General features: G+C 36.5%; 2 protein-coding genes across 2 annotated transcripts; both read left to right on the top strand.

The window, feature by feature from the left end:
• The first annotated feature begins 3,054 nt into the window (after positions 1-3,054).
• On the top strand, positions 3,055-8,175 carry LOC120258915 (protein FAR1-RELATED SEQUENCE 6-like). Its single transcript, XM_039266386.1, has 8 exons — positions 3,055-3,220; positions 3,833-3,980; positions 4,108-6,264; positions 6,521-6,625; positions 6,723-6,833; positions 7,266-7,334; positions 7,485-7,596; positions 7,767-8,175. The coding sequence occupies exons 3-7, from the start codon at positions 4,261-4,263 to the stop codon at positions 7,530-7,532; spliced, it is 2,337 nt and encodes a 778-aa protein (XP_039122320.1). The 5' UTR covers positions 3,055-3,220; positions 3,833-3,980; positions 4,108-4,260; the 3' UTR covers positions 7,533-7,596; positions 7,767-8,175.
• A 454-nt stretch (positions 8,176-8,629) lies between these two features.
• Positions 8,630-12,268, top strand: LOC120258774. Its single transcript, XM_039266208.1, has 8 exons — positions 8,630-8,775; positions 9,752-9,821; positions 9,910-10,091; positions 10,154-10,169; positions 10,600-10,682; positions 11,134-11,350; positions 11,488-11,552; positions 11,786-12,268. Exons 1-8 carry the CDS (start codon positions 8,662-8,664, stop codon positions 12,038-12,040), a joined length of 1,002 nt encoding a protein of 333 aa, XP_039122142.1. The 5' UTR covers positions 8,630-8,661; the 3' UTR covers positions 12,041-12,268.
• Positions 12,269-13,160: the final 892 nt, after the last annotated feature.

Below are 13,160 nucleotides of genomic sequence, written 5' to 3'. Positions count from 1 at the left end.
AACGTATTAAGATTTTTCGCTCCGACGGGGCACGCGAGTATCTCTCTACATCCTTTCGCACATTACTTTCCCCTCACGGTACTCTTCCACAGCAGTCCTGTCCTTATACACCTGCTCAGAATGGTGTTGCTGAGCGTAAACATCGCCATATATTAGACACTGCACGTGCACTTCTTTTTGCCTCTTCTGTCCCTCAATCATTCTGGGCTGAATCCATTCTTACATCCGTCTATCTCATCAATCGCACTCCTACCTCCATTCTATCTGGTATCACACCTTATGAGCGTCTATACTCCCTTCCTCCCTCATATGGTCATCTTCGCACGTTTGGCTGCACATGTTTTGTTCTTCTGCCCACTGTCGAGCTAACCAAACTTTCTCCTCGTTCTACCATGTGTATTTTTCTTGGATATAGTTCTGAACATAAGAGCTATCGCTGTTATGATCCTCATTCTCACCGTCTTCGTATTTCCCGTAATGTCACTTTTCTTGAAGATACTCCATACTTTTCTTCATCCTCCCCAAATCTTTCCTTTCTTCAGTCTTCTACTACCACTGCATCTTCTCCTCTCCGCTCCATAGTTCTTCCGAGTTCTACCACAACTGCTAATTCAGTGCCCTTTCCAAATGTCTCCATCGACACTTCCTCTGTTCCTCCTTCCCCTTCCTCTGGGTGCATTGATAATTTTGGTGATTCTGGCGATTCAACTCCTCTCTCCGCCGACCCATCCTCTCCTGAAGATGTTCCTGTTGTTCCCCGTCGTTACCCAGACCGCCCTCGTCGGCCTCCTGCTCAGTACGCCCTTTCTCTCTCATCTTCTTATTCTCCTGATTTCCAAGCCTTTCTTGCCACTATTCACTCGCATTCCGAGCCACAGTCTTATCGTGAGGCAGTGAAACATCCCTAGTGGCAACAAGCTATGTCTGAAGAACTTAATGCTCTACAGCGCATGCATACATGGGATCTTGTTCCTCTTCCATCTGGTGTTACTCCTATCAGTTGTCGATGGGTTTATCGAGTCAAGACCCGAGCTGATGGTAGTATTGAGCGCCACAAAGCGCGTCTTGTTGCTCGTGGTTTTACTCAGGAGTATGGCATTGATTATGAGGAGACATTTGCTCCTGTAGCCAAATTGACTACTGTTTGCCTTCTTTTTGCTATTTCTACTACTCGTCACTGGCCACTTCATCAGTTAGACGTGACCAATGCCTTCCTACATGGCAATCTTTCTGAGTATGTTTATATGACTCCTCCTCCTGGTTTCTCTCATCCTTCTCAACATGTCATCATCTTCGCGAAAGCTATCTATGGACTCAAACGGGCTCCTCGTGCTCGGGTTTGAGCTGATTTTCACTAATGTGGTTCTTACTCTTGGTTTCACCGAGAGCTCTTCGATTATGCCCTCTTTACTCAGCAAACCTCTCGAGGGCATCACTATTTTTACTTCTTTATGTTGATGATATGGTTATCAGCTGGTGATGATGTTGATATTGTTCTTTGTTTGAAACAACGGTTTACACACGAGTTTCGGATGAAAGATCTTGGTCCTCTTCGTTATTTTTCTTGGTCTTGAGGTTTGCTTATTCTCGTCGAGGGTTACTTGGTGTCCCCAAGCGAAGTACATATCGACATTTTTTTCGATGGTCGATATCAGCGATTTTCGACCTGCCTCAACTCCTATTGAGCTACATCACCGGCTCTCCTCTTCTGATGGTGAGCCTCTGCCTGATCCTACTCGCTATCGTGCGCTTGTTGGTGCTCTTGTTTATCTGACTATTACTCGGCTTGATATTGTATATGTTGTTCGAGTTCTTAGTCAATTTGTGAGTACTCCTCGCTCTACTCATTACGCTGCCCTCTTACGCGTTCTTCGTTATCTTCATGGCACTATATCTCGCTCTTTACTTTTTTCTGCCACATCTTCTCTTGAGTTGCGCGCCTATTGTGATGCTGATTGGGCAGGTGATGCCTCTGATCGACGTTCTACTACTGGTTTCTGTATTTTTTTTTGGAGATTCTCTTATCTCTTGGAAAAGTAAGAAACAATCTACTGTTGCTCTTTCTACTGCTGAAGCAGAGTATGGTGCTATGTCTTCTACTGCTAAGGAGGTTCTTTGGTTGAGACAGTTTTTGATGGACTTTGGTGTCTTTGTCACTGCCCCTACTCCTATACACTGTGACAACCAGAGTGCCATTAAAATCGCTGCTAATCCTGTCTTTCATGAACGTACAAAGCATCTTGAGATCGCTCTTCACTTTGTTAGTCATCATTATATTGCTGGCAGTATTATTCTTCCTTATATTGCCTCTATACAGCAGCTTGCTGATATTTTCACTAAAGCACATACAATCTCACGGTTTCAGTTTTTGATTGCCAAACTCTCGGTTTATGACCCACCGTGAGTTTGAGGGGGCGTGTTAGATATATATTGATGTATGTACATTGTGTATGTATATGTGTATATACATACGTACACTTATACTTGTATATTTATTGGTTCTATAAATATGACCCAAAGGGGTCATCTATTGTGAGCTGGCTAAATACTTATTTCCATCCTCTATCAATGGTGACAGTTATTAAAATTGGACGTGTACTCTCACTTTTTTTGGTCTTTAAAATTTAATTTTGAGTATTTTCCAAAATAAACACTCAACATAAAAAGACTAAGCTAAGTTCGCTAATAGAGCTTAATTCTCTGAAAATTTTATAAATAATATTTATACTTATTAGTTGTATTTGTAACTTTTTATTAGTGTATATATATATATATATCTCTGTGTGTTTGTGTTTTTTTTGTGTCTGTTAAGTATGCAATTCTATGGAGGTTCATGCAAAATTATGATTGTTGAGGGATATATGTGAAAAACATATCTCGGTTATTTTGGACTCTTAATTTGGCGTGCAAAACCATTTAATAATTTCTGTTAGAAAATCAATTAACTCACCTTATAAGCTCACCCAACCATAAATTGCCATTCTGATTAGTCCTTTTTGTGAGGTCACTTTTCTCAGAGTCTAAATTTTCGGTCTGTTTATGAATTCATTAAATCCAAGCGCACCAAATTTCTCACCGTGCACTCTTACCTCAGCCTCCATTCCCATTCCTCTCGTCTTCCTCGCTCTCTCGGCGCGGTCCTGAAACCCTAGTTCGTTCTCTAACCCTAGCTATTGCCCTAGAATTGGATACGTCTCTGGTATTGATATCACGCCTCAAGGTGAGGTCTTTGCTTTTTTTGACCTAATTTTTATTGTTTGGATTAGGATCGGAGAGCTGCATGATTTATTCGTTAAAAAAATTTAATTTTTTTGTTTGTTTGTATTATTTCTTGTTTATTGATGATAAATGGAATTCTTGAGCTGTTTAATAATCAAGTTTGTTGCTTGAAATGTGATCGTTTTCTTTCTCCTTTTGAGTTTTTTATTGAGAAATTGCAAATTACAGTGTGTGCACAATAGGTTTGCAAACTACCAAAAATTAAAAAAAGTTTTTTTTTTGTTGTTATTTTGTTTTGTAAAATTCATATCATTGTTGTTGTTGTTGTTTTTTGGGAGTTACTTGCTTGGTTAAGATTTTACTTTTTAATTATGTATATATGAAAAGTTGGGATATGTGGTGGGAATAGCACTGTGAATGAAGAGTAGTGTTAAGAAAATTTTCAGTTTGGTTGCTTATCTCAAGCTTACATTCTTGCATTGGGTATATATTGCTGATAAAAGTTTATGCCGAGGATCCTTGTGTTTAATCTCATGCTAAAGAGTAATGTATGTGCTATCTTTTTATTTTCATTTTCAATTGCTGGTTCTTGTTTAACTATTTATTTGATCAGGTGATGGCAGATGAGCCTTTAGTCAATGGATCCTTAAATGTGCACAAGGGGGTATTTTCTTCCATGCAAGAAGCCCATTGCGAAGGCGAGGAAGCTTTCCTGAATGGGGATCACACAGGCACTAGAGTAGATTGTGAAAACACAGAAAGTAAGAATTTTCATTTTCCTTTAGCTTGTTCTCAGAAGACGTGCATGTTGTAGGCGTAACATGTAGTAGTACTTCTTGTGCTTTAATATTTTCTAGCTACCTATATCAGTTTCTTTCCTTTTGTTAGGATACTTCAGATGGGTCTGTCAAGGATACCCTTTTGGACGAGGATGAAGGATACAAATCTCCTAAAAATGACGATCAAATAGGTGCAGGTACCAAAGAAGATCAGGTGAATGTGGATAATGCAAATGGAGGAGAAAGTATACCTCATGTAGGGATGACATTTACATCCTATGTAGAGGCGTGCAATTTTTATAAGCAATATGCTCAGAAGTTGGGATTCGGTACAGCTGTGAGAAGGTCCACTTTTACTACAAATGGGGAATGCTACCAGTTAATACTTGTTTGTCACAAGTGGGGGAAGGGCCGAGGAAGTGAACGCTACCAGTCGAGAGTGACAGCAAAAACAAACTGCCCAGCATCAATTAGGTTGAAGAGACATGCTGACGGTTTGTTGCATTTGGAGAAAGCGAATACTGAGCATAATCACCCTCTAAACCCATCGATGAAACGATACTTGAAATGCTTCAAAATACTTTCTAGTGATAGGGTGATACGACCTAACAGGTTTGCCCATACACTCTTACGTGACAGCGGAAGTGAAAATTTACCAATTGATGAAGATGAGTTAAAAAATTCAGTTGAAAGAGGCCACTTGAAGATTGGGCCAGGAGATAATGAAGCTATGCAGCAGTTTTTTACACGCATGCAGAAGAAAAATTCAAACTTCTTTCACTTGGTTGATTTAGATGAGGAAAGTCGTTTAAGAAGTGTATTCTGGGCCGACTCAAGGTCTAGGATTGCATATGAGTATTTCAGTGATGTGGTTTCATTTGATACGACACATTTGAGTAATAAATGCTCTACACCTCTTGTTTTATTTATTGGAGTTAATCATCATGGTCAGCCTGTATTGCTAGGTTGTGGTATGCTTTCCGATGAAACCATTGGGTCTTATGTTTGGTTGTTTAAGGCTTGGGTAGCGTGTATGTCGGGGAAGCCCCCAAATGCCATAATTACTGATCACTGTAAGGCAATCCAAGATGCAGTTTCCCATGTTTTCCCTGATGTTCGCCATCGTATATGCCTGTGGCAAATCTTGAGAAAGATACCAGAAAAATTGAGAAATTTTCCAGAGCATCAAGCTGTTAAGGATGCATTGAAGAAAGTAGTATGTGACTCTTTGACTGTAGAAGAGTTTGAATGTGAGTGGAAGAAAAATATTGAGTATTATGGTCTTGAAGGCAGTGACTGGTTTCGCCTGATTTATGACATTAGGCACTCTTGGGTCCCTGCTTTTCTTAAAGATTCTTTTTGGGCAGGTATGTCTGTAACTAATCGTACTGAAAGTATGGGGGCATTTTTCGAAGGGCTGGTGCATAAGGAGAGTCCCTTCAAGCAGTTTATCTGTAAATACGAAGCTGCTTTACTAGCTAAGTATGAGAAGGAAGCTCAAGCAGATTCTGAATCACTAAACAAAAGTCGACACTTGATCTCAAAATTTTATATGGAAGAGCAGATTTCTAAACAATACACTCTCAATTTGTTCAAAAAATTTCAGGATGAACTGAAGGCCACAATGTATTGTGATGCTTTGCTGGTTAAAGAGGAAGGATCAATCTCTACCTTTGAAGTGAAAGAATCAGTTTATATGGAAGATGGGAAAAAAACAGTTTATAAAGATCATCAAGTTTTGTACAATGCAGATGACCTCCAAGTCCAATGCATTTGTGGTTGTTTCCAATTTAAAGGATTCTTATGCCGGCATGCGCTTTCTGTGCTGAAGTCACAACAGATATATGAGATTCCATCACATTACATTCTTAATCGTTGGAAAAAGGACTGCAAACAGTTGTGTGCTTTAGCTCGTTCCTCTGTTGATGTTGAACTGAATGACTCAATGGATCGTTATGGTTATTTATCCCAACGTTGTCATCAGCTGATTGATTTAGGGGTCATGTCTGATGATAAATACCATCTTGCATTGAAGTTGATCAAAGAGGCAGAGGAGTGTCTTCTGGACGAGAACACAGGTGATAGGCGATTAAAGTTTGCAAGTTGTGCAACCACGTTGAGTGAAAGCAGTGGGAATCCTTCAGAGGCACATCCATTGGATTGTTCCAAGAATCCTAATGGCACACCAGGAAAACGGAGAGGTCGGCCTCCAAAGAAAAGGAAAGAGTCAGAAATGGAAACTACAGTAGTTGCAAATCAGGAAATGGTATTTTCCTTCTTTGAGATACTCGTTTGTTTAACTATGGTGCAAGTGCACTTTTGCTCTCTGAAGAATAACTCTATATTCATTTTAGTTCCTGGAACCAAATCATGTTCATTTTGGTCCTAGATCGTATCCCTATTATTCTTTTATCCTTGGACCAAAATGGACATTATCTGGTTTAGGACTAAACTGCACTTATACGATCAAACTTCCACCTTTTCTTATCACTTATCTTTGTATTTTTGAACTGATGTACCAGCATTCTCTAAGAACATCCTTGGTTGGAGAACCAAGTGACATGGTTAGATGTGCTCCAACACATATTGGCAGTCATATTGGGATTCAAGGCGGCATCAACCTAATGGTTTCTGACTGTTCTAGTTGTTCGAATTTTTGCATCTTTATTGTTGCTCCTCCTGCTTTACAATGACTAATTTTTAATTCTTGGTCTATTAATTTAGGAAGAAATCTCTCGCAATGACTTGTCATTTGGTAGCCACTTTGGAGTACCTATCAACCATCAACATCATATTGATGCCCAATCAAGGGTGCAACACAATAATATATTACAGGTTAGTACTTCAGCTGCCAAACAATATTATGTTTCTTGGTAGAAGTGAACTTTTGGTTCCTGGACTATACCTAAAATTTCATTACGGCCTAAAGTTCTTCTCTTTTGAATGACTACCAAAATTGTTAGCTGTTTTCATAGGTTAGGGATTATTCATTCTCTTTCTGTAGTCCAAGAACCAAAATAAATTTGTTTTACATTTAGGGACAAAGTGAATACAAAGGTATAGTTTAGGGATCAAAATGCACTTTCATCTATATTCTTTGTATGTAAATGTTTTAACTGAATTATATGTATCCACAGCATAAATTTTTTTTTTCGCGGTCTCTATGAAATTGAACTACTTATATCTTCCATTCTTCACTATTGATAAATTTCGTCTTGTTTATTAAGATTTGACCTTTCAAAGTTAACTTCATCTCACATGTTACAGGGTCAGTTCAACCAAGAACCTCTTGGAAATCAGTCACGAATGCATTGGTTCTACCACGATATGCTTCAGGTGTCTGTTCATTGTTTTCTTTTTCACCTATTTTCAGTTTCTTGCATAAACCTCAGTTTTCTCAATTATTTTTTCTTCTCATTGATACTAGTCAATATTGTGCCGCGGTACTTTTCGTAGAGTTATTTGTCAACATGTATCATCTTGCAGGAGGATCAAATACCTCGGTTGCCCCATGGCAGAAGACCAGGCCAGTAGTTTAAACAATATATGCAGGAATAATTATCTCCTTCTTGGTCAAAACGTCCAAAACTCTGACGAGGTATCCTTATATCCCAGTTCAATCCTGCGAACATTACCAAATAATTATAATTTCTATCTATCTATCTATCTATCAATTAGCCGATTTACACATTATTTCGTTTCTCCGAAGAATTTCTGTTTATATTTGATACATGTCATAAGGCTGAATTCTGAATCTCTTAACTGCAGTCAGAGATTACAAAGAAAGAATACAACCAATGAAATCACCACTGCTCCAATTGCAGCAGTTAAAGTCTTTGTTAGCGTCTCTACATTCCACGCTTACCAACCGAAGAAGCTCAAGGCTGAGGATCACGTCGATGATTCTGTTCGTCAACTCGATATCTGATGAATGCAGAGATTGTTCATAGCATCGCCGGATGCATCTCCAATTCGACTTTACTGAGCTGCCAAAAAGTCTCTTCTCTTTTAACTGCAGACTTTTGTACAAGTATTAAGTGGCTAACTAACTTTTCGAGTGATCGATATGTATATATTTCAATGCTATAGTAATGTTATGTGGAATATCATCCTTTTGCGATGAACAATGGTCGAATTTGTTTCAGTAATTATAAGCAATTTCAAAATAGTTTAACTATGGATTGATCACTGACTCTGTAAAGTTTTGTTCATCTTTTCTGAAAATTCACTGTTTATTGAATGATTTCAAGTCTGAGTGCACCTGAAATTCAGCCTTTTTTTTGTTAGCTCAAACCCTAATCTTATGAACTTGAGTAATTTATCCTGAAATTTTTTTATATTTTATTTATGGGTGTAATGCATTGTTACAGTGTTTTTTGAATTTTAAGTTATTAGTATCTATAAAATAATTAATTAATACTTTGAAAATATATGCTACCTATATAACAAAGTTTTTTTTTTTAAAAAAAAAAATTAATCATTAATAAATGAAAGAAGGTTTAACTAACATGTATTTATATAGGTGCAAAGTTATTTTTGAAGTTGAAAGGGACTAATATGAAATTTCAATATTTTCAAGGGGGTAATAAGCAGAAAGAAAAAAAAAACATCCTTCTTTTTGATCTCTTTCATTGAATCTCTTGCTCGATTCCCGGGAACCTCGATGGCGGCGAGGTGCTCCATCTCTCCGACCTCCGGTGCCGCTGGCGGCGAGCTCCAGCGGGTCTTCCGGTGCCTTGATGGGATCCGAACGCTTGCTGAGTCCGGTCGCTACAAGGTTCCTTATTGAAATCCAGTAGTGAAAATGGACTTTTTTTCGTATGTTATTAGCTTGGTTTTATATGCACAGAATGGAATGCTTTTGTGCTTCTCTACTTTGTTTATTTGGTGGAATGCACGAAAATAAACTGCGGAAATCTAGATGGTCTTTTGATTGCTGTGGTGATATGCTTTGGAGCTTTTTCCGTCTTGTTTGTGTTGAGAAATTTTTGATTGTTTTTGAATTTTAGCTGATAAGAAACTCTTAGCATTTTTTCTGGCCTGGTTTACGGCTTCTTAGAAGATTGATTGACTAAATTGCAATTTTTGATGCGTTTACACTTCACAAATTGATGTTGCAGTGGAGTTGTTAGGGAAGTGATTGGATTTTGTTCATTGTTTTTCATTGTTTTCCTTTTTATTCGCTTTGCTAACTAGTATTTTACACTTTTATTGATGAGTTGCTTAATCTGGATGAGAGAATTGGTTAACTTTCCTATCATTGTTTTAATGCTTTTTGTTTTCTTTGGGGTTTCTTAGACAAAAGAATAAAACTGTTTCTCTATTTTCGTATGTTTCTGACATGATATCTATCATAATTATCAGTTTTATGGTTGGCAGTGTCAAATGCATCAAATATCAGGGATGGTGTGTATGTGAAATTTTTAAGCTTGTCACTGAAAATAATTGTGGCGAAGTGTACGATGTTAAACTTTTCTCACAGTCCTTGTATTAAGTATCTCGTCTTTTACCCTCAAGAGAAATGAATTTGTTTTTGTGATATCTCACTCTTTGGGAAATCTTAAATTCCAGTAGAATATGTACATGGGGCATTTATTGCATAGCTGTTAATACTGAAGTTTTAATTTATATGTAAATTCTTTTAGACTTCTGTGATCTACTTCTCGAAATTTGAGTTTGTAATTGTCGTACAACAATATTGAAGTACTTCATTTCACGGTTCTCTTTATACATGACTATAACTACATACACAGGCATGGTTTTTAGATCAGTTTGGAGTCCTTCATGATGGAAAAAAACCATATCCGGGTGCTATTTCAACATGTAAGTTTTGGTGTTAATATGGTATGATATCACCTTTTCGTTGACCATACTGTAAAATGGCTCATTGTAAACCATTTTGCTCTAATAGTAGAAAAGCTAGCTAGCCATGGAGCTAAAATGGTTGTCATCAGTAACTCTTCACGAAGAGCATCTGTTACCATGGACAAGTTGAAAAACTTGGGTTTTGATCCTCATCTTTTCCATGGAACCATCACAAGTGGAGAATTAACACATCAATTCCTAGAAAGGTTGGACGCTTCCTTGTTTCTGGTCAAATTTAAATTCTTCTAATTTAGCCTTCTTTGCTTTTAAGTAAATTTTTGCTAGAGCAGTTCTGTTCTACTTTTGGTCTAGTTGTTTTGATTGATTAAGCCTTTTGAATTGTTAACCTTGAAAGTTCATGCAATAAGTTGAAGCTTCAGATCATCATGCTGATGAACTAAACTAGAAATTCCAATCATGTTTAAGCGCCTTTTTCAACGAAAGGAGAGTAAGAGTTGAGTGATTATACAGATGTTCTTCTGGATTGATGCTAGTAATATAGTTAACTCTCATTCTCTCTATGGGACTTATTCATATATTTAGACATTTTAATTTCACTATTTAAGATCATAGCCAATGACTATCTTTCTTGATAAAGTAGTTCTCTTGAGTTAGTTAGTCGAAAAGTGGCATTAGTTTATTGGTTTGTCTGTTATTTGTCAACTATCAGCTGCTCTTAAAAATCCTATCAACTGCTTTATAATTGTTCTTTTACTGCTTCTATTATCTGTAACAGGAGGGAATGATCCCTGGTTTGCTGCCCTAGGAAGATCTTGTGTTCACATGACATGGAGTGGTCGAGGTGCAATATCTCTTGATGTATGCTCAGATTATCAGTTTTTCTGAACTATTTCTTAAATTACTGTGTAAATGAATCCATCTTGAAACTTGCCATCAAGAAGAAATACTCAAGTGCATTGAGTATTCTCTTGATGGTACATGTCAGTTCTTTAAACATTCTTTTTTCTAAATGCTTTTGGATAAAGCTTTTGTTTGAGACATTTTCACTTAGCATTAATAATAAGCTCAGTAGCACACTAGAACAAGTTTTTCAGTACTTAGCTTTAGATCTTGAATAATTTTATTCTGCTGAGTCTTTTCCTTTCAGCCATTGTGTTTCACCTGAAAATTTTATAGTCAAGAAAAAGTAAAGCCAATAGTGTTCTCGGCCTTACATATCTACACTTTTGTTAGCAGTATATTGGACCAAACTTACATAGCCAGAGGATGATGCATTCATGACCATACTGATTTGCCTATCGTTATGCAGGGTTTAAATTTGCAAGTAGTGAGAAATGTTGAAGATGCAGATTTTTTACTAGCTCATGGCACCGAAGCACTTGGCCTTCCATCTGGTGATCCCCTTCCTATGGACCTTGATGAACTTGAGCACATATTAGAGCATTGTGCCATAAGGAAATTGCCCATGATAGTAGCAAATCCTGATTATGTTACTGTGGAAGCTAGAGCTTTGCGCGTCATGCCAGGTAAGGTTGGTGAGACTGCAGATATCATCTCTGAATCTCAGTGTGTGGAATGCACCTCTTTTGTTGGGAAGAAATAGTAGTCGCTGATTTATTTTGTTGAAAATCTTCTAATATGTATATGTTTTTCTCCCCACTAGGAACATTAGCAGACAAGTATGAAAAGCTTGGCGGTGAAGTAAAATGGATGGGAAAACCTGACAAGGTAAACAAATGGTTACTCAAACAGAACTCAAATGACTAGAATTTTTTGTTTTTGTTGCTATTCATGTGCTGTATCCTTAAACATGATTGTTCATAATGAAATCCTCCCTTCAAGTTGTTCTTTCTCATTGAAATTTTTTTCATGACAATTAAATCCCCTTTTCGTTTTGGAAAACAGATATAACTACTATTGTAATATTTCACTGCTTAACTTCGCATCAAATTGGGTGTCAGGTGATATATAAATCAGCAATGACCATGGCTGCTGTTGATGCTTCTGATTGCATTACCGTTGGAGACTCTCTCCACCATGATATAAGAGGAGCGAACGCAGCAGGGATTGATTCGGTATTCATTACAGGTGGTGTTCATGCCACTGAACTAGGACTTGGTAGCTTTGGAGAAGTTGCCGACGTTGATGCAGTCCATGCTCTCGGCCGGAAACTTGATGCCCTTCCATCTTATGTTTTGCCTGCCTTTCTATGGTAGGAATTCAATTCAGGTAAGCATTCTGCATTCTATACACATTTTATATTTTTTTTTATACTTCCAACTCATATGCTTTCGCAATAAGATTTTTCTTGGAAGTATGAACTATCTGAATTTAATCTGTAATGATACCGACATTGTTCGAACCTTGAATGTCTGGAGTTGTGGAATGTTTTGGTTGTGACATTTGACTCATCTTTAATGTGTCAAACCAACTGTTTTTATTGATCTTGCTTTCCAATTTAGGTTGTTTACTTTGCTAAATTGTTGTTCATATATAGTAGATTAAAATCCAAATAATGAGATTTTTTTCATAATTTTTTTTTAATAAAGATTTTTGTTCTTATGTTTCATTGTGTGCAACGTTGTGCTGTTCTTGGTTACTTCCTTTGACTCTATTTTTCCATAGATCAATTGTGTGGTTGGCTTGGCAGAGCTTTTCAAATGACTAATGACTAACAATGTGATGCAAAGTTTGTAGCCCTTTTTAATAATAAACGTTATTAAAAAAAGTATAGTTTATATACACATATAACATATTGATACAAAAAATTTAAATTATGTATTTTAGAGAAATATTGTTTTTGTAAGGGAGATAGTTTTCAAGAAAAATTTAGTTTGGATTTTCATCCCATTACAAAACAAAAACAGAAGATTTAAGGGTGTTATTTCTGTTTATTTCTTGAATCATGGGTAATATATATAAAGCCATTTTTGCTTATATAATTTTGACCCTGAGTAAAAAAAACTAATTTTTATTTTTTTTCTAAATATCATATTATTGATTGTGCTTTATTATTATTATTTTTTTAAGTATATACCTTAATATGTGAGAGTTTACAAATATGATTTTTTTTTTCCAAAAGTACATTAGCAATTGTCCAATATTATAAAGGTATATAAGCAATTTATTTTAGTTTGATTTTTTTAAATTTTTTTTTTTTACATACAAATGTATACTCTTGCTAAAAACCTTGAAATTTTATGTGTACTTTCATAGAGGTTCTGTGTTCTCATTTCATATAGACCTTTTATGTATAAATCTCTAGCATTTAACATTTTATTATAACTTTATAAATTATATATTTATAAAAATGCATATATATATATATATACACAC

The sequence above is a fragment of the Dioscorea cayenensis genome, chromosome 4 (genome assembly GCF_009730915.1).
Source record: "Dioscorea cayenensis subsp. rotundata cultivar TDr96_F1 chromosome 4, TDr96_F1_v2_PseudoChromosome.rev07_lg8_w22 25.fasta, whole genome shotgun sequence".
Lineage (NCBI taxonomy): Eukaryota > Viridiplantae > Streptophyta > Magnoliopsida > Dioscoreales > Dioscoreaceae > Dioscorea > Dioscorea cayenensis.
This window is presented reverse-complemented; position numbering and strand designations above follow the sequence as displayed.

What these genes read in the sequence shown, in the direction of transcription:
- LOC120258774 (XM_039266208.1), top strand. Translation starts at nt 8,662, where the DNA reads ATGGCGGCGAGGTGCTCCATCTCTCCGACCTCCGGTGCCGCTGGCGGC. An exon ending in GAGGTGCAATATCTCTTGAT is followed by an intron (nt 10,683 to 11,133) that starts GTATGCTCAGAT and finishes ATCGTTATGCAG; the next exon opens with GGTTTAAATTTGCAAGTAGT. An exon ending in GGATGGGAAAACCTGACAAG is followed by an intron (nt 11,553 to 11,785) that starts GTAAACAAATGG and finishes ATTGGGTGTCAG; the next exon opens with GTGATATATAAATCAGCAAT.
- LOC120258915 (XM_039266386.1), top strand. Translation starts at nt 4,261, where the DNA reads ATGACATTTACATCCTATGTAGAGGCGTGCAATTTTTATAAGCAATAT. An exon ending in AAGGCGGCATCAACCTAATG is followed by an intron (nt 6,626 to 6,722) that starts GTTTCTGACTGT and finishes CTATTAATTTAG; the next exon opens with GAAGAAATCTCTCGCAATGA. An exon ending in AACACAATAATATATTACAG is followed by an intron (nt 6,834 to 7,265) that starts GTTAGTACTTCA and finishes CACATGTTACAG; the next exon opens with GGTCAGTTCAACCAAGAACC.